This window comes from Cryptomeria japonica, chromosome 8 (genome assembly GCF_030272615.1).
Source record: "Cryptomeria japonica chromosome 8, Sugi_1.0, whole genome shotgun sequence".
Lineage (NCBI taxonomy): Eukaryota > Viridiplantae > Streptophyta > Pinopsida > Cupressales > Cupressaceae > Cryptomeria > Cryptomeria japonica.
Window position 1 is genome coordinate 353,999,265 of NC_081412.1, and position 21,996 is coordinate 354,021,260.

Below are 21,996 nucleotides of genomic sequence, written 5' to 3' on the forward strand. Positions count from 1 at the left end.
GATAAGGAAAGACGGAGTTGGATTTAGAAATATGCACATTGAGTGGCCATCTCAAGAGAAGGAAAGTAAAAGTTGCCTTTTGAAGTCGCTGAGTTTGAGAGATAAAAACATTGAAGGGAGGAAAGAGACTCATTTATTATTATTATCAATTTTATCTTCTGATCTTATTCTCTGCAAGTTGAATCCAAGAAACAGGACAAAAACCCTATCTCAGCAGTTCTGGACGTAGCCCCAAGTCTTCAACAACATTCTACTCTAGTTTGGAAGCAATAACCCCATCAAAAAAACCTATTGTCAGTGCTGAAGGTGTTTATCTGGGCGATTTGGAGGCGCCACAGTCTATTGAGTATCGCTGCATGGTTGGAGGGATTGTAGTACTCAATACAAAGATTCTAATTTGCTGCTAAAACAGATCAGCCATCAGCAACAAGAGCAGGTCGCACTGCAAAAAGCTATTCTCAAAATTTTGTGTATATCAACTTAAGTCTAAGTTGTGCAATCTAATTTCAGAATAATGTTTGGTATTGATTAGTCATTCGTATTATCTCTGGAAGAAACTTTATATAATGGAGTTATATTGAAGAACCTTGCTGCATGTTTGTAAAAACCCTATCAAACTGTCTGTAATTTGCAAATATTTCATGAAATAAATAATTTCTTGGTCTGATTGTCCATTTACATTTGAAAGTCCGTAAAAATCTCTAGCAAGAATATTTCACAATCCCCTTGGCAACATTGACAATTTTGACATCTTTTTCGCATATTTGACAACTTGACAACTTTTATTGCACTTTTTGCATTTTGACAACAAATAGACAATATTGACAACATTTTACAAAATTGCCAATATTGTGCATTTTAGCTCTAACTCTCCGTCTTGATGCTCATTCATGAATTGTAATTTGGACCAATGATTCAATCACATCCTTGAGGATAAATTTCGCCCTTGGGAATCAAAACCACTACTAGACATACAAAACCTTGAGCAAAACAACTCTTGACAGCAAAAAGGCTCCTCATTTGCAATGGGGCAATGTGTGAAAACGTCACAATAGGAAGGTAAGACAAAGTATAGTTACATGGCAAATTTGTGGTTGAGCAATGGTGGGATAACCGATAATGTCAACCTTCCTTATACACTTACAATTGAACTTTCAAATCTCAAACCCTAACTATCACTATAATAGGAGAAGATTCTAATTAGAAGACTGCATTGAATCAGTCTTAAAAAATTAAACCATAAGCAGATCCATGGGAATATGCTATAAGTTGGCAAAAAACTTGAAGGTATGTGAGAGAGAGAATGTGAAAAAGGTGTATGCGTTGAGAAATTTTATTGGCTTATTCATATCTCTTATTTCTATATGTTGCTTGCTGGGGAAATTAAAATGTAAATGGAGTGATTGGTGAATGTTGGAAGTTTTTGTTTGTTTTTCTCTCCCGCTAAATGATAGAAAATTCTTGGGAGAAATTAGTCAAGATATATTTTTTTAGCATGAATCAAGAGTGTTTATCTTCTAGCTACTTCTAAAACATTCTATCGCATTGTAATGATCTAGAGCCAATCTGCAAATGTTTATGTTATGAAATTCAGTGGAGGGGATGCGACTCAAATCCAAGATTTGCACTCAGGCCCAAATTGAATGTGCACTAATATCATCATTAATAAAACTTATTAGACCCTTCAAATGATTCACAGATGTCCAGGTTACCACCATTGCTTCGTCCTCACAGATCATGGACCATAAGAGCCTCATCATGCATCTTCTTACCTTCCACAAATCCACCTTGCTCATCTATTTACAATTTTACTTTCCACAAATATCGCTCCAAAAAAAGTATGTAATAACATTTGTGGATTCTTTGGGTGTGACACATGTAAAAATAAATTGTTCCATGGAATTAAATGTAGTTAGTTATTAATCAGTCCTTATAATAAATAATAAATAATATTTTTATGCTTGTCATTATGGTTAAGCAGATTCTGGTAGTGACTAAAAATAAGAAATGGATGAAAACAATCTGTTCCTCTTTTGGTTGTTGCAAAGCAAAGTTACTTTATTGCAATTTTCAGGGGAAATTCAGTAAGCGCAATATTTTTAATGCAAAAGAAGACACAACACAACACTGCAGAAATATTTCTATCAATCCTTTGTATGCAATTCTAAATTCAATATCACAAGATAATACATCTGAGCTAAGATTTTTAATGCAACCATTGCAGCTTAAGAAACGAAACACAACACATTAGGGTGATATTGCTACCAATCATTTGGATGAAACTGTCACTCTAGCATCACAAGATGAAATGAGATGATGTTCTCCATATACAAATTTATTATGGAAACATCATATTTTATCCATAAATTCAACCACATTTTGATTGATTATATAGAATGCTATCTATCTATCTTAATCTCAGTGTAAGCCTATGTATACTGGTGCCTTCTTTCATGTTTCAGTTTTGCCAAGAATCTCAGAGAGAGAAAAATCATGAAAAGGAGAACCTGCAGCACAACATAAATACAAATTAATGTTTGCCATTTTCAGGAAAAGAACTACAAAGAAAAAATTACTGTCTTTATATGCCACTGTCTCATATCATATCAAAATGAGTTGCTAAAAGCATTCTTGGCTACAATCTGAAGTGAGGTGAGGTTAAATAGCTCGGCATAGCACAGCACAGCATGAAATAACTAAATATTTTCATGGGGAAAAAGAGTATAAAGAGGACTTTATAGGATATAGGTCTTCAACAGTCATTATTGGAGACAATTACCTTTTACCTGAATGGATATTAGAGTTTGAATAAAAAAAAAGTTGTTACAGAAATAAACATAGCTAAGAAATCTTTCCTCACATTTGGGCAGGGTGAGTCTAAATGATTAATATTCCATCTAGCAACCGTCATAAAAATGACAGAAAGCAAAGATTGACCTACCCAAAAGAGTTTATCACCCTATTTCCAGATTATATATCAATGTTTAGCAGAATGAAAGAGGGACGTGAAGCATCTTTAACTGAAACTCTACTAAACTTACAAAATGAGAGTTGTATGCCACAGTTTTCACGTCCGATGCTTCTTTAACAAAGAGCACACACATACACATACAAAATACATTGGTAAAGTAATCAAACCTACAAAAATCAAGTTACTTGATAACAACCAACGTGAACAAAATTAGAAGCTTTTTAGGCCTCATGAGATTCTATAGTAAACTGCAATATGATTTCTCTAAGATGGTAAGAACTTCCAAAAAACGATCAGTACATCTGAAAGACTGACACATAAGAAAGCCCTTTTAACATCTTAAAGAAAAATGCTTCTGGCCTTGCCATGACATCATACAAATCTTATAATATAAAAAAATTGCTGAATGTTTTGTAAGATGCTAATGCATTCAATGAAACTTCATCAATATACTCAATCTAACAATTAGAAGGGAACAATAAATATCCTTTGTTATAGGTCGCGAAAGGGATAATTTAAAATTGGGAAAATGAAAAAAAAAATCAATGAGGGCTTTTTGTATGGATCTCACATCCTTAAGACATTCATGGGCATGGTTTTTTATGTTCTTCCTATAGCTTTGGTACCTACATTGCCGCTGCTCATGCAAGCTTGTGTCCAGCAGTTCCTGTAGTGATTTGAACTCGAGTCTTTAATGTGGCAATGCTTAGCCTTTACCACTGCCACACTTGCTGGAAACTATTTAATCTTAAATTAGAATTGGAAAAGGAAAACAATTTCAACAGTGTTGGTTTTATAGTTAAGATCTTTTATATATGTGTAAGAACCCAGGTTTGAGTTTTGCTTAAAAAATTGACTTCTCTGTTCTGGTATTTTGTCAAACACTTGTCATGAGGTTCATAATGTAATTTCTGCATATGTTTTCCTTGGAATGTCTATGTAAATGAAGAATCATATGACATGCATTTATAACTAGATCATGTATAACAATCTTTGAAAGAGCTTGGAAAACATTATAGTGAACATTTGACATTCATTTCAAAGAGCATTATTTACAACACTAGTTCACAGTTTATCAGCAAATTAAACATTGATATAGATTATATATAAATATGACCTCACATTCAGTTCCTTTTAATGTTTGTTTACAGTCTACACAACTCCCCAAGTCCAGCGCCAAAATTTTTGCATCTACCAAGGACCTCATGAACTCCAACCAGCAGCCACCATCTTTGTACCCTCAAATACCCTTGCTAGACTGTTTTCCCAGCAGATTAGAGCATTAAACCTGCCCTAATTGTCACGTCTAGCAATATATGATGGATGCCCAGCCACAAAGGATGACCCATTACCTCCAATAAAACTGTTTGTCCAACTCAACTTAGGAACGACAGCCAATAATGCAAGATGTAGTTGCTCCAAGATTTCCTCTATTCCAATGCATAGTTTGGTTTGTCAATAATGGCTAGCAAGGAATCTTCAATCGCCCCAAACACCAAGGACTCATCGAGCAACACTATGTGTTATTCACTATAGCATGGTGTCTATCTTTATTCCCAAACAACTATCTTCCCTAGAAAATAGATAATTTGTCTTGCCTACAAGACTTAACAAATTAAATATTCAATCGTTAAATCCTTGTCTGAAACATATGTGATTCCACCTACAATTAGCTAGGGTAGATCTCTCACTACTGAAACCAACTGCCTCAAGGTTTTCATCCTAGGGTTTGCTCCTACAAGAAGCTCCAAACTCCAAAATAGAGAAAATAAGCAAGCATGGGCAAATGAGCTCTCAAATCCTCTTTCTAATTTTGATCATTGTTATGGTTGTCCCTTTGGTGTAATTTTGTTTTTTATTGCTTGGGGACTTTTCTTGTTTTAATGTTGGTTCTAGTTTCATGTTGTTATTTTCTTTCTTGTTGCGCAAGGTTTCAGGTCCATTCAAAACCTTTTTTTGATTCATAGCTTTGATCAAAAGTGTTTATCTAATAAAAAACAATAAGTTATATTACTTGATTTTGAGGGGTTAACTTGGTTCACAACAGGATTGTGTTCTTTTTATATAACTTGATTCACTACTTTTAAATGGAAGTTCAATATAAGTTTATTTAATTTATATAACCATATCATGTAATAGTCCAATTCTATGTGAGCACTTCGACACCATGCCTCAAAATGTTTTCTATTACAACAAGTTTTGACTTGGGCATTTGAAGTGTCAATTTCAATTATAGACCTTTTTCTTGTTTCATTTAGCCATTTCAAATTTCAAACTGCAACTGCTTCTTGACCTTACTATATAAACAGGTCAATAAGTTAGGCTCTTTCCTTCAAACATATCCCTCCTTAATCTTGTGATCTCTCCCTCCTACCCTATGGAGGATTTGAAACACTCTATGACAGATCCTAGTACAAATGGCAATTCTTAACTTATGATAGTTTTTTATCTCTTAGTTCGTGTGCAATCTGATTTATCATTTGTACCCATGTGATTCTTACTCATAGCTTTCACCACTCTATGTCATGTCATCTTTGACAAACTAGCATCATGAGAAAACCTCTAGTCTATTTTCATTTCTTGTAGGATAAAGGATTGTGCAAGGGAAAAGAATATTAATGTTATTTTAAGTTGGGCCCAATCACTTTTATCTTTGGACAACTTAAAATAACATTATTTCTATAAATTAAAAACTAAAAAGTGTTTTTAAACATTATATATAAAAAATGCATATTTACATCCAAGAGCCTAATTTGGAAAGATATATCGAGGCACCTAGCTTCATTTCTTTATCAATATTTCACTTTGGCATTTTCATTGTGAGTCAGTGTTTGAATTTACATTCAAAGACAAAAAACCTTGTTTTCTTTATGAGATTTAGGAGCACAAAAACCTTCTTGAACTTCCATCTTAGATTTGGGGATCAAAACCCTTGCCTCTAACATCAACAATTCTGTGTTGGAGGTTGCATGGTGAACTAAATTGGAGGTTTGTGTGTTATTTTCAGGTTTGTGGTGAATTGAAGTTTCCAAGCAAATCATAAGCCATCATTTTGAGGGTTTTAGAGTTGATTGACATCATTATTTTCCTAAGCACCATAGTAGGGAGGACAGTAACACCATCTGTTGTGACGTTTTCACACATCGCCCCCTCCTCCCCCCCAACCCCACTTTTTGCTTAGCTTAGGTGTCTTAGTTAGGTCGCGTTAGCTTGGCATCAGTTTCCTAGACGTTAACCTTTTCTATTGAGTAGAGATTGGTTGTGTGATTGGCAGAGTTGAGGTCATGTTCCATAATTGCCAAGTGTTAGGTTGTCAATGTTGTTGTATTGCAAGGTTACTTAGTTACAAATATTGTCAAGTATCTTGTCAAGAGTGTTAGATGTCATTGGAGGTTGATGCTTGTGCATGTAGTGGTAAGCCTGCTTGTAGTTCTGTCAGGAACTGCAATCACATAACCTTAGAACTATGAGTTGTAAGTCTACACCATGCAGGACCTAGAGGGGTAAAATCATGAAAATTTGTCTAAGTAAAATTCAACCCCCTCCTAGCACTTATAAATTTATGCAAGGTTTGGGGGGGTAAATGTTGCATTGGTGTCAAACCCCCCCTAATATTGATTTAAGCCCTCTTGAAGTCACACTTAGATGCTTTTGAATGATTAACACCAAAATCCACAGCCAAGGGCAAGCAGTTGGAAGATTAGACCTAAAGATTTGTTTACCACTTGGCGAAAGTATCAATTAGGCCTCTAAGAAGTGAGGTCTTAGACTGAGAACATGTGCAATCAGACTTTAAAATATCAATGCATCAGACCAGAGACAGACGGGATCAGAAATCAGAACTTAAAGGGCATTGTTATTGAAGATTGATATCTTAATTAATTTATGTTTTCTTTTCAGGTTCAAGGTTGGATGCGAGTCAACATCATAAGGAGCTAGTCCACATAAGGGGTAAAGATAAAAATGAAGGTCTCCATGAGGCAAAGGTGGATCAAAATTCAAGAATATACACTTCACAAGGAATAAAGGAAAGGACATTCAAGGTGGAGGATGAACATTCAAGGAAGACTTCATCAACAAGCACAGGAATGCAAGGGAAGCTAGCATCAAGATCATCAACATGAGAAATGGAGTCAAGGACGTCACCCCAAGAGAAGAATCATGAAGTTGAAGGATAATTGCAACATTTTGAATTTCCTCCGGAAATCCAAGATCCTAAGCTAGTAAAACAAGAGGATACTCATACATCAAGAGAAATTCCACCAAGTCAGGGGAGTGTTTCTAGTCCGAGACTAGGACAATGCAAGAATGCGTTTTAGACATCATAAATAAAAGTCCCAACAGAAGAGAAAGAGAATGCAAATGTGATCAAGGCAAAAGATATTTCCAAAAGAGTTAATCAAAATTGGAAGGCTTGATCCCCAAGGATGATGCAATTTGGGAATATCTCCCACCATCATCTCATTCACCTCAAGTGCTTGGAAATGTTGAGTATCAAAAGATATTGCCAGAATCACAAATACTTGTGATGAGTTACAAGGAGTAAGCTGAGGTAGCGCCCAGTCATATTCAACCCAATCACATCATTCCAAGTCAAAGCGTCCAGATTCATTGCACTTGAGTTATCCAACGAGGAGGACAACTACCACATGTAAAGGCAAAAAGTTCGATGTATCAACCTCATCACTCATTGGTTGGCATTCAAGGGAGGACATGTGTCCCATTTATCGTAATTTTATCATTGGTCAAGCATTAAATGCTATGTAATTGGTGTAACAAACCCTAATTAGGGTTTCTATCTTTCAACCTTAGTCATTGATGTGGATTTTATCCTCGCCATTCAATTGTATTGAGAGCACTATATAAGGCTTGCTCTCCTCATTTATAAAAGTTAATAGCAAGTTAGTAGTTGATCAATAGACAATAGTTGATAGCAAATAGTTAGAAGTAGAGTAGGAGAAGGCAGAAATTGTTGCAAAGCTTGTAAATAAACATCCTTTTCATTGAAGAAATGGTGGAAGGTGTTGTTACTTCTACATATTGCATGATTTCCTATTGAATCCTCATGTTAGATGAAGTTCATTGATTGTGATGGAGTAATTTGCGGATGTTGATAATTCCTTAGTTCATACTATTTGTAGTTGGATGATTTTCAATTGCAGTGCATAGTTAGCTTGAACATCAAAATGTGCTAAATTCAATTGTGGATGTGTTTATTCAAGTTGCGCCAATGTATTGGGTATTTGGATGAATGATTCATGGTATAAAAACCTTTCGTTTCCCTCAAAAGATTGCATCGTTTTTGTGTAGCTGTTGGTAACATGGTGAAGCAAAGCTCGTTTGTAGGAATGTGTTCATCCAAGCATGATTCATTATTGTCATTGATCTTAGAAGTAGATTAGATCTCTCTAAACCCTTCATCTCTTTTTTCCTTTTTTTTCAAATCAGGTAAAATTCCATGTTCCAGCAGCATTCAAACATTCAGGTTCAACGTATGCTCCCCTTGTGATTCCACACATCAAGACCTGACATTTGGAACCTTGGAGTCACCTTGTATGATCACATAGCTTAGCATTCAGGAGGTCTTTGTTCAAGAGAGGATAAGATACCTTGGTATTTTATTCTGTGTATGAAGTGCATAAAAACACATCAACACAACCCCCTTTAGCATGTATACATTTGTGTAGGAGCACCCTTCAAATGCGATTAGGGAGGAAAAGTGAAATGTTGTAAGTCTAAGCTTGTGCATGACCACCTAGCAAATGTGCTGTGCAGAACTGAGTCTTATTTGCACTCAGGTGAAGGAGTTTAATTAAAAGCAAAATCAGATCAAAAAAGCAATCAGTTAGAAGTAAAACTCGAACCTGCACACTCAAATTCAGACCTCAAGGCGCTAAAATCAGACCTTAAAACAATGAAAATCAGGCCTAGGAAGGGGTGAAACAGAGGTGAAGCATGGTGATCAGCCCTTCGAAGCTTTAATTCAGACCTCTAATCCTGCCATTGCAATGCTACTATCAAAATGCACTCACTTAATTTATGCATCATCACACCTCAATGGCGCCCATTTCATTTTATGCATTTGTGCTTGCTTGGGGCGCTCATGCCTTACAACCCACCCTTGCACCCAAAAATGTGCAAGCCAGCTATCAATATGCGCTCATCAAAATCAAATGCAGTTGAGGGGCTAGATTTGTGCCCAAGGAGAAGAAGGATTATGAAAATCGTTTAAATAAAAGCGTTCCTCTTGTAGCATAAAGGGGAAATTGTGCAAGGTACCCTTAGAATGCGCCCAAGCAACCAAGATTGTGCGAGCAATGGTTTAAACCCCACCCGTGCTCTTCACTTTTGTGAAAGCTAGTACCTGAAATGCGCTATACATACTTATACTTGAAACCCTCTCCATAGGGGTAGGGTTCAAATGTGCTCAGACTTAAAGAGAATAAAGATCAAACTCAGAAATCAGTCCTGGGTTGAAAATCAGACATCAAAATGTGAGAACTTTGAAATCAGACCTAAAGGGCATCTAAATCAGGTTTCAAACATAAGGATCAGACCTTTGAGTCCTAAAATGTAAGTCTGAGTTTGTAAGGAAGAGCAGCACTGATTTAATTCAGTTGAGAAGGATGAATTGTGTGATGAGGTGAGCGCTGGTCCTCTCATTTATACCCATTATGTATTCAATTTTTAAGGCCAGCCAACTTGATGATTGCAATAAGAAATGAATGTTGACAAGATGTCTAAAGCCGACCTAAAGTTGTGAAAAAAATACCCTCTAAGTGCGCCTTGCCTTATGTGCATCTCACCCTCACAAACCCCAGGCATGAATAGATGCAAGTTGGCCTCTTATTAGGAGGGAAAATTCAAGATTTTAGTGAGCGAAATGAATATCTTGAGGTTGGCTGACTTGCATTCAGCATCTTCACTTGTGTGCTCAAATCTTGAGCAATCAAGAGTGTTAAACCCACTTAGGGGTAAAAAGGGCCCTAGGTTCGCCTTGTGAAGAGAAAAATTCAGAATTTTAGTGAGTGAAGGGAGGTATAATGAGGGAGATGAAGTCCTTCCTTCAACATCATCTTGCTCTATTTAAAAAAACAAATTTCACCAGCAGATAAAAGTGAATTAGCAAACAGAAGAGCAGACTTGTAGAAAGAAAATCAGTTGAAATCAGACTTAGCACTTTGAATCCTTTTGATTTCTAGGGTTTTTTAGCTCCATTTTTATTTGGTTCATAAGGTATAATTTCAAATTCTTTTGTTTCTGCAGGTTTTGATTTAGAGAAGGTGGCTTCAAGGCATCAAAGAGGTTATCACAACATCAAGCTTATCGAGGATGAATGTCAAGACATCAATTCCAGGGCAAATTATGATCAAGGCAAGGACTTCAAAGCATTATACATCACCACATAGGGGTCGCCTTACAAACACCAAGCACATCGACATGATAGAGGGAGCAAGTCAGAATCTATCATCAAATTCATCGACACTAAGGAAGGTTAGCATCAAGCTCTTCAAGATAATAAAGGAAAGGTGTTTCATTACCAAGATTCAAGGCATAGCAATGAAGATGAGGAAATTTGACATATCCTAAATTTCCTTTGGAAATCCAAGAACAAGGGTTAGTACAAGGAGACAATCCTGGTTGTGCAACATGAAGATCAATGCAAGATCATTAGGAATTCAAGTTAGTGTTACAAAGAGGATCAAGGTCAATTACAAGGTGGTAATCGTGGTCACATACTCTACAAGCAAAGGGCTCTACATCAAGCATAGTTATCACAAGGTTTACCTAAAACATCATCAAGGAGAAAACAAAGAGGATTCCCTAGGAAGAGGGTTGAAATGCAAGTGTGACCAACTAGATAGTTTCAAAAGAGTTAAGCAAATAAAGTTGACTTGATTATCTAGATGATACAATTTGGGAATATGCCCCATATTCATCACATCGGGCATTTGGATTATGTTGAATATCAAGAGATATTGCTCAAATCACATTTCTTTGTGATTATTCACAAGGGGTGATGAGGTGGCATCCAGTCATCGTCAACCCAATCAAGTTGTGCCACATCAGCATGTTCAAGTTCAGTGAACCTGATTCATCTCATGTAGGAGCAAGTGACACATGGCACTGCATAAAAGTTTGATCCACATACCTAACCTATTTTCTCATTGGTTAGAATTCAAAGGAAATGTGTCTAGTTCATTATAAATATTTCATTGGTCAAATGGAGTTAGTTGTAACTAACCCTAATTAGGGTTTTATCTTGTAATCTCAGCCATTGATCTTGAATCAATCCGAGCCATTGAAATGTAAAGAGACCTCTATATAAGGCTCAAACCTCTCATTTGTAAAAGTTAATAGTTATTAGTTCAATAGATGATAGTTAGTAGCAATAGAGTAGGAGGAAAGGAGACATACTTTTCTCATTGAAGATATGGTGAACTTTGTATGATATTTCAACTTGTTGCATGGTCTTTACTTCTCATAGTTTAGATGTGTTAGTTAGATGGAATATTTTATTGTTGATAAATGGTGAAGCCTAATGTTCATATCACTTGGAGTTTGTTGATTGCAAATTGCAGTGCGTGGTTAGACTGAACTTGATTAAAGCTCTTATCTTCAATTGCTATATGCTCATTGTTGGTAATGTTGGTGTGCATAGGTGATTTGAAAATCATTCGCTTATCCTCAAGAGATTACACCATCTTTGTGTAGTTGTTTCCTCATGGTGAAACAAAACTTGGTTTGATTGTAACAAGTCAACAATTATCTCTTACATTCTTAGGATTGGATTAGATTAGATTTATTAACCCTTCATCTCTTTTATCTTTATTTTCCAAGTGAGATAGTACAGATCCTACGTTCTGGCAGTGTTTATAAACGTAAGTTTCCTTGTGATTCTAGCAATATCATATCATACATCACTGAGTCTATCCTCAACATAGACTCAATTGTTCACATTGTAAACCTAGGAGTTGTCTCACTTGATCATATTATTTAGCATGTGAGGTTTCTTTGTTCAAGAGAGGATAGAATACTTAATATTTTATTTTGTATTTGAGGTGTCCTAAAAAACACATCAACACCATCCACGGGTGAAATTCAAAGGTTGTGTGAACTTTGGTGGCTGACTGCTATTGTTTATTACCTAACCTATTTTCCCATTGGTTAGAATTCAAAGGAGGACATGTGTCTAGTTCATTGTAATTATTTCATTGGTCAAATGGAGTTACTTGTAACTAGCCCTAATTAGGGTTTTATCTTGTAATCTCAGCAATTGATCTTGAATCAATTTGAGCCATTGAAATGTAAGGAGGCTTCTATATAAGGATCAGACCTCTCATTTGTAAAGGTTAATAGTTAGTAGCTAAGTCATCGCGTTCGAATTCGAATTTGAGTTCGGCAAGGGCAAAAAATTCGAAAAAAAATTCGACATTAAATTCGCCTTATATATGTAAATGTATTTCAATTTTCAATTCAAAGTGCAAGTTATATTCAATGTAGTTTTTCCTTTCAAGTATGCGTTATTTCACAATATAATAAATCTGATTTCTTTTCTTTGTTGCAGGTGGAGAGAGAGCATTAAAATTTTCTATGTACTCTCCACAACATTTTATCGATGTATATATATCATAAAGGGGACCGATCAAGTGATACCTTGATCGATCATGTCCTTTGGACATGACCGACCAAGATACCCCTTGGTCGTGTCCCTCCATAACCGATTGCTAATCGGTGCCATAACATATGCAAATGAACCGATATCATTTCGGTTGTCAATATAACTAGGCCAATGGTAATCAGTGGCAATATTAAACGGTGGCAATTAAAATGGTTTAAGCCCGATAACTTAAGTTAGTCAGTTAGCAATTCATTTAACCGGATAACATTAGTTAGTCGGTGGAATGCATTAAGCCCGATAACCATTGTAAATTCGGTGGCTATTAAAATGGTAACCCGATAATGAATCAGGGGGATTAGAATAAGACCCGATCATTATCGGTTTATCAATTTAATAGTTTGCACTTAATTTAATCATCAGTTTGCATGAGTAACATAAATGATAAATGCTGTAACAGAATAAGGAGAGCAATTATAACATAAATATCAGATAAAGGAATAACCAGTGAGATCTGAAATTATCTATCGATGAGATAGATGATTGAATGGGAGACTTCATTTATCTCCCATTCAATCATTTATCTTACCGAAAATCATTTATCTTACCGAAGCTATTATGTATCAACACTCCCTCTTAGCTTGGGAAGATGAATAATAGACAAAGTCTCTAGAATCACATTTCTCTTGATGACCAGTATTCCTTATATAGTTTATAATCTCATTCTCCAAGGGTTCATATCACCTAAACACATGACATGAAGTATCATCAAAACATATGATACAAGTAACCATATCACCTAAGCACGTGACATGGAGTATTGCCTAAACACGTGATACAAGAAATTCATCACCTTGTGATGATATGATATCACCTAAGCACATGATATCAGTATTGCAAAACAAGCAATACTAAGGATAAACACATGAGAATAATTAAATTCTCAACTTATCCACATTGTGGTATGTGCACTAACATCTTTCCAAATGTTTTACCACAATATAATCATGGCACATCCATGACATACCAGAAATCACACATGATAACTGGTTTGATCATTATAAGATCGTCACCTTATAATTTCTATATACAGGTGTTCATTATCTAAGAGATCGTCACCTCTTAGAAATGAACACAAGGGGTTGAACCCATAAAAGTCCTAACACGACAAAGAAGTTTACACATTAAACATCTTATTGATATGTAAGTACAAATTACAAAGCAAATTACCTTTCTATCATACCCAAACCTTTTCTGAAGTGTTCAACCTTTACTCTAGAAAGTGGTTTGGTAAGAATATCTGCTGTCTGATCTCCTGTACAAATATATTCCAACTGAATCACATTCCTGTCAACCATATCTCCCACATAATGGTATGGAATCTCAATGTGCTTGGATCTATCATGGAACACTGGATTTACTGAAAGTTTTATGCAGCTCTGGTTGTCACAATGGATGACAGTAGGTTTCAATGGTTCAATGAATAATCCCACAAGCAACTTCCTGAGCCATACTGCTTCTCGGGCAGCCATGGAAGCTGCAATGTATTCGGCCTCAGTACAACTCTGTGCTACTGAAGACTGCTTTCCGCTAATCCAAGATATCATGGCTAAACCTAAAAAATTCATCACCTTGTGATGATATGATATCACCTAAGCACGTGATATCAGTATTGCAAAACAAGCAATACTAAGGATAAACACATGAGAATAATTAAATTCTCAACTTATCCACATTGTGGTATGTGCACTAACATCTTTCCAAATGTTTTACCACAACATAATCATGGCACATCCATGACATACCAGAAATCACACATGATAACTGGTTTGATCATTATAAGATCGTCACCTTATAATGTCTATATACAAGTGTTCATTATCTGAGAGATCGTCACCTCTTAGAAATGAACACAGGGGGTTGAACCCATAAAAGTCCTAACACGACAAAGAAGTTTACACATTAAACATCTTATTGATATGTAAGTACAAATTACAAAGCAAATTACCTTTCTATCATACCCAAACCTTTTCTGAAGTGTTCAACCTTTACTCTAGAAAGTGGTTTGGTAAGAATATCTGCTGTCTGATCTCCTGTACAAATATATTCCAACTGAATCACATTCCTGTCTACCATATCTCCCACATAATGGTATGGAATCTCAATGTGCTTGGATCTGTCATGGAACACCGGATTTACTGAAAGTGTTATGCAGCTCTGGTTGTCACAATGGATAACAGTAGGTTTCATTAGTTCACTGAAAAATCCCACAAGCAACTTCCTGAGCCATACTGCTTCTCGGGCAGCCATGGAAGCTGCAATGTAGTCGGCCTCAGTAAAACTTTGTGCTACTGAAGACTGCTTTCTGCTAATCCAAGATAACATGGCTGAACCTAAACTGAAACAACATCCTGAGGTGCTTTTCCTGTCAGTCACACTTTCGGCCCAATCTGAATCTGTGAATCCGTGTAGATCTAGATCAACTCTCTCATATTTGAGACCAAGGTTTAGAGTACCTTGTAGATATCTCATAATGTGTTTCACTGCTATCAGGTGTATCTCCTTTGGCTCACACATAAACTGACTCAAGGCATTAACTGCATAACAGATATCTGGTCTTGTATTTACCAGATACATCAGGGACCCAATCATTTGCCTGTAGTGAGTAGGATCAGTGGGTTGTGACTCTGCTGCTGCTTCCTTAAGTTTATGAAGATTTGTTTCCATTGGAGAGGTCATGGGTTTGCAATTTATCATTCCAAATCTCTTCAAAATATCCAAGGTATACTTTCCTTGGTTTAGTATAATGCTATCAGAATTTTGCCATACTTCCAAGCCTAGGAAGTAATGAAGGAGTCCCAAGTCCTTCATGTCAAATTCTTTAGAAAGATCTTTCTTGCATTGATCTATAAGGTGATCTTCTCCTGTGATTAATAAATCATCAACATATAAAATCAATATTAGCATATCACCTTTGTTTTGCTTATAGTAGAGATTAGGATCTGCATCATTCTTAGAGAAGCCTAGTTCTGAGAGATAAGTATCAATTCTTTCATACCAGGCCCTGGGAACCTGTTTAAGCCCATAAAGAGCTTTCTTGAGTCTACACACATGAGACTCTGCATCATGAATCTCAAACCCTTCAGGTTGCTCTAGGTATACTTCTTCTGAGATCTCACCATTAAGGAATGCCGTCTTAACATCCATCTGATGAACTTTTCATCCCTTTGCTGCTGCAATGGCTAAGATGGCTCTTATTGAGGTGTATCTGGCTACAGGTGCAAATGTTTCTTCATAATCAATTCCTTCCTTTTGGGAGAACCCTCTGGCTACAAATCTGGCCTTGTGTTTTTCAATACTGCCATCTGCAGCATGTTTGATCTTGAAAAGCCATTTGGAAGAAACAACAGATTTTCTAGTTGGCCTAGGAACAATTTCCCAAATATCATTCTTCATAATGGACTGATATTCCTCAGACATGGCATCCTTCCATATTTGATGTTTAAGTGCATCTGATACATTGTTAGGTTCAACTTTTGAAAGATCATTCATAAGGGCAACATAGCTAATGAATTTGTTAGGCCTTTTGCTTTCTTTGAAGGTTCCTGAAGGAGCAACATACTTTTGAGCTTCTTCTACAGTTTTGGTGGCCCATAGTGGTCTTTTCTTGAGATTTTCTCTAGGTGGGTTTTGATTTTCACCTTCATTTTCCTCAAGATTCTCCCTCTGAAGCTCAGGAGCAGGGTCTTCATCTATGCTTGGGGTAGGGATATAGGCTTCAAGTTCTATTGAGCTTTGGGCTCTTTTGAAGGCTAAGTCTTCTTCAAAGATTACATCCCTACTCAGTTCAATATTCCTCTGACCAGGTTTATAGATTTTGTAGGCCTTGGAGGTTTCACTATATCCTACAAGTATTCCCCTTTTTCCAGAAGGCTCCAATTTTAATCTTTTCTCCTTAGGTACATGAATATAGATATGGCACCCAAATATCCTAAGGTGGCTGATATCTGGCTTTGTTTTAGTAAAGATTTCCTCAGGGGTTTTATCTTCAAGATGGGAGTGAGGACATCTGTTTTGTATTTATACAGCAGTGCTGGTTGCTTCTGCCCAAAGATTGGTATTTAGATTCTGATCAAGAATCATGGCTTTGGCAGCTTCTACAATTGTCCTATTTTTCCTCTCAGCTACCCCATTTTGTTGAGGATTATAAGGTATAGTAAGCTCCCTCTTAATCCCAGTATTTTTACAAAAATCCTTAAACAAATCTGAGGTGTATTCCCCCCATTGTCAGTTCTTAAGGTTTTAATTTTATTTCCTGAGTAGTTTTCTGTTAGTGATTTAAATTCCTTAAACCTATTAAGGATCTCTTCTGATTCTTTATATTTCAGAAAGTAGATCCAAGTTTTCCTAGAGTAGTCATCAACAAATATTACATAATACAAAAATCCCCCTAAAGAAGGTACGGACATAGGTCCACATACATCAGAATGAACTAACTCTAAAACTTTGCTTGTTTTCCTAGTACTATTTTGAAAAACACCCTCAGTATTTTTACCTTAGGGCACATCCCTTGCATGCCCCTGAATGATATTGCTTTAACTTAGGTAGACCTGTGACAAGGTTTCCCATTGATGATAAAGCTCTAAAATTTAGGTGACCTAGTTTTCTATACCAAACTTCATTAGCATTTGTAGCTTCATGGATTAGGGCTAGGTTGGGCTCTGTGCACAGCTCATACAAGTAGCCTTGTCTTTGACCAATGGTTTTAGCTTTCTTGATAGATGAATTCCTTGGCCAAGCCAACACTTTGTTGTCCATGAAGGTCACTCTGCACCCATTGTCCTCTAGTGCTGATATAGAGACTAGATTTCTCTTGATGCCTGGGACATATAGTACTCCTTTAAGTTGCAATGATATGCCTGACTTTAGTTTGATGGTGCAGGTTCCAACTCCTCTGACTGGATGTGTGGATTCATCTCCGATAGTCACTTCCTCATCATTCTCTTCTATCATGGAGTCTAGCACTTCTCTAAACCCTGTAATGTATCTGGATGAGCCACTGTCGATCACCCAGGAGTTAACCTTGTTTGATGCTTGGTTTGTAAGTGCTGAGTAGAGTACATACTTCTCGGAGTCATCTTCCCTTTTAGCTTTTCCTGCTTTGGCAAATGTGGCTTGTTGTTTGGCTCTTTTCGGACATTTGGCAACATACTGTCCAAATTTGTCACACCTGTAACATTGAATATGAGAGAGATCCTTCTGGGAGGTATTCTTGCCTTGACGACCTTTCCTCTTCCTAAATTGTTTCTTCTTGCTTTTCTTATTGAAGTTTGTATTTAGGACTTGGAGATCTTCATCTATATTCTTTTGTTTGATCCCTTTGTTATTTAACCTTTATTCTTCTTGGAGACAGTCTGCCCTTAGCCTTTCAAACTTTGGATATTTAGCCCTTGCACTGATGCCTTGGACGAACGTTTCCCATTTACTAGGCAACCCATCTATAGCAATGAGTGTTAATTCTTTGCTTTGGATCTCATATCCAGGGTTGCTAGCTCATCCCTTAGGGCTGATATCCGCATGAAGTAGGCATTGACTGACTCCCCTTTGATCATAGCTATATGATTTATTTCTCTCTTTAAAGCCAAGGTTCTACTTGCATTGGATATCTCGAATGCATCTTCAAGTGCTTTGAACATGTTGTAGGCCGTTTCATGTTTCCTTATGATGGGCATAATATTATTCCTCACCCCATCAACTATGATTTTGATGGCTTTTTCATTTCCCTCTATCCATGTCGCTTTGTCAGGTTTAGTCTCAGGTTCTGTAGTTTTAGCTTTTACAAATGATTCAACTTTATTTTCTCTTAGAATCATCTTAATTCTGAACTTCCATGCTGAGAAATCATTGCCTCCTTCGAGTCTATCTTCGAATCTGATAGTGCTGGCCATCTGGAGAAATGTGATGTTGGATATATTCTTGACTTGAATTTTACACAAAATTGAAAAGCCGCAGGTTCGATTTTAACTTGGCTCTGATACCATGTAAATGTATTTCAATTTTCAATTCAAAGTGCAAGTTATATTCAATGTAGTTTTTCCTTTCAAGTATGCGTTATTTCACAATATAATAAATCTGATTTCTTTTCTTTGTTGCAAGTGGAGAGAGAGCATTAATATTTTCTATGTACTCTCCACAACATTCTATCGATGTATATATATCATAAAGGGGACCGATCAAGTGATACCTTGATCGATCATGTCCTTTGGACATGACCGACCAAGATACCCCTTGGTCGTGTCCCTCCATAACCGATTGCTAATTGGTGCCATAACATATGCAAATGAACCGATATCATTTCGGTTGTCAATATAACTAGGCCGATGGTAATCGGTGGCAATATTAAATGGTGGCAATTAAAATAGTTTAAGCCCGATAACTTAAGTTAGTCGGTTAGCAATTCATTTAACTCGATAACATTAGTTAGTCGGTGGAATGCATTAAGCCCGACAACCATTGTAAATTCGGTGGCTATTAAAATGGTAACCCGATAATGAATCGGGGGGATTAGAATAAGACCCGATCATTATCGGTTTATCAGTTTAATAGTTTGCATGTAATTTAATCATCAGTTTGCATGAGTAACATAAATGATAAATGCTGTAACAGAATAAGGAGAGCAATTATAACATAAATATCAGATAAAGGAATAACCAGTGAGATCTGAAATTATCTATCGATGAGATAGATGATTGAATGGGAGACTTCATTTATCTCCCATTTAATCATTTATCTTACCGAAGCTATTATGTCTCAACAATATATATATATATATATATATATATATATATATATATATATATATATATATATATATATATATATATATATATATATCCAATAAATTATAAAAACAAAAATTAATAGATATATATATATTTTTTTTAAATTTAAAAACAAAATAAAAACACTAAATTAACAAGTAAAAAATAAAAAATGCTATTTAGTATTTATTATTTTACCCTAGTTGTAATATCAATAAGTAAAGTAGAATAATAATAAATTAAATATACTAAATAATAAAATATTAATATTTTAATAAAAATTAATATAAATTAAAAAACAATAAAACAATAATAAAACTCACCTGATAAGTTAAAATTCTCACCCCTCAATATTTTAATAATTAAACTCTCACCCACCTATTAAAAAAAATAAAACTCACCCGATAAGTTATATTGCATCAAATACCACCCGATAGGTTTCTGTATTGGTTTAGGGAAGAAAAACCATCAGTGTGGACTGCAAATTGCATCAAGGAACTACCACCATAATATTATTCCTGATCATGTCATTTTGGACATCTGCCTAGCTGATCACCATCCAATAACAAGCGTTTGAATCTGTATAGAGTCCTTTCAGATGTGTGGGGGACAGTTTATCCCCATGGCAGTGAATTTCAGATCGTATCACAGCGGTCCCATCTCAATTTGTCATAATTCCAGATATAGTCAGTTGTGCTTCTTATTTACATTATTTGAGTTAAAATCCATTATCGTAAACTGAATATGGTACTACAATTCTGATATCAGCATCATAACTGAGGCAATAGAAATAAATAACAGATCTGAATTTGTTAGGTGACGTTCCCGCAGTACAAATCAATTTCTGTTCTCAAAATTGATTCAGTTTTAATAAACAAGAGTCCCACTTTGGCGACAAATCGAATTAGAAGGTTTTATACATAAAATTTCAATTGTCCACTGTTATAACCAACCTGCATATAATTTCCACTTTGTTGTTTGCTTTTGTTTGAAAATAAAAAAGTTACAAAAAAAATCGGAAAATGCAAAAAAAAAATTTGGGATGTTACAGTAGAGTATTGAAGCAAGTGACCTTGCCAGCCTATTTGGGGAAAGAGCTAATCTTTAAATGTAGATATAGTATGATGCAAATAAGTGACAGAGAAATTGAATATCATCCAAGGGAAGAAAGGAAAGAGGGAACCATGATTGACCAGGATAGAGGTGATGACATAAATTTTCAGGGCATCATTAACAATTTAATGGGGAGTTGGCTTGGGAGATCCAAACCACCATGAGGGATACCATGGAAAATATAGCCCGAACCTTGAGGGAGCTAAATCATTATCTAAGTGCATCCAGGCCAATACAAAATGCAGCAGGTGAAACGAGTCGTTCAGCCACTGAGAGGGTCTCAAGTTTTTGAAGTACTTTTGAATTATATTCTTTCCCATCAATAGCAAGGTAAACAGCTCCTACCTTTTGTTGTGAGCGTTTATGGTTTCAAAAACAATCTTTGCTGATCAACATATTGCTGAGCAAGGTTGTCAAGCTGTATGATTTCAGCTAAAGTTTGGTGCGAAGGTCAATAGAATTGACAGAAGGGTTTCAAATTCAAGTCACCAAGATTGGTGAATTGTTAGAGTTCGAGAATATTGAAAAAAATTCATCATGAAAGCTTCATCAAGATCATCCAAAACTGCCTTTGAAAGACTATTATTTTTAGTCTGTGCTAAAATTATTTGTGCTATTTTTCGTTTTCATCATTTTTCAAGGAAAAGTGCATATTTTAAGTTTCACTATTTTCAAATTTCTGAGATTTTTAACATCCTCTGTTTATTGCTGGGAGTCAACTAATGTTAGGTCACCTATCTCATCATGTACGACACCTGATCTCTTAAGAGATAATTGTGATTATTTCAATCATAGGTTGAACTAACAGTTGCATGTGTCAAATAAAAATTAGTGGATAGGATTAATTTGTAATAAAGCTTGCAGATCATGCAAGTGGTCATAATTAGAGTAGAAGTGTAATTAATTTATTTCATTTATTTTCATACAGTAGTTTGTAATAGTAAAGTGTCTTTTTGGTACTTAGTTTTAAAAAATAATGTTTATTCTTACATTCACATTTCATTGGGGTTCTTATTAAAATAAATATAGTTAAAATGGTAATTCTCAAGCCTGCATTTTGCTAGAGTTGCTATTCATTGAGCATTCAATGTTATTATTATTCATTCAATGGCATTTATTATGCCTATCTTGCTTCTAAATATTTATAAATATCTCAATATGTGTGCTATGAGTTTCACCACAACAAATTTGCAAGCTTTGTATTACAAGTGAGCTCAAAGGTGTAGCTTGTGGCTTTGTAATGAGTCATACATTTAATTTAATCACTGAGTCATACATTTAACTTAAATTTGCAATAGAATAAATCTAATTACAATTTCCATCAAGTAATACATTGGTTTATGATATTTACAATTCAAGAAAAAAAAGTCTTCCCTCGAGATAAAATTAAATAAGGAAAAACTTTTACGTAGTCAATCCACAGATCAGCTCAATGACTTAGCAATCTTAAGCATTATGGAGGAGTATTCTGG

At 35.6% G+C, this 21,996-nt stretch overlaps 1 protein-coding gene across 2 annotated transcripts in view; it reads right to left on the reverse strand.

The window, feature by feature from the left end:
• Positions 1-2,128: 2,128 nt before the first annotated feature.
• LOC131045338 (uncharacterized) overlaps positions 2,129-21,996 on the reverse strand; it is a 290,081-nt gene continuing 270,213 nt past the window's right edge. For both annotated transcript variants that reach the window (XM_057978918.2, XM_057978917.2), the window contains one exon: positions 2,129-2,507. In XM_057978918.2, coding sequence (XP_057834901.1) covers positions 2,452-2,507 — 56 coding nt within the window. In that variant the 3' untranslated portion in view covers positions 2,129-2,451. The remainder of the gene's footprint in view (positions 2,508-21,996) is intronic.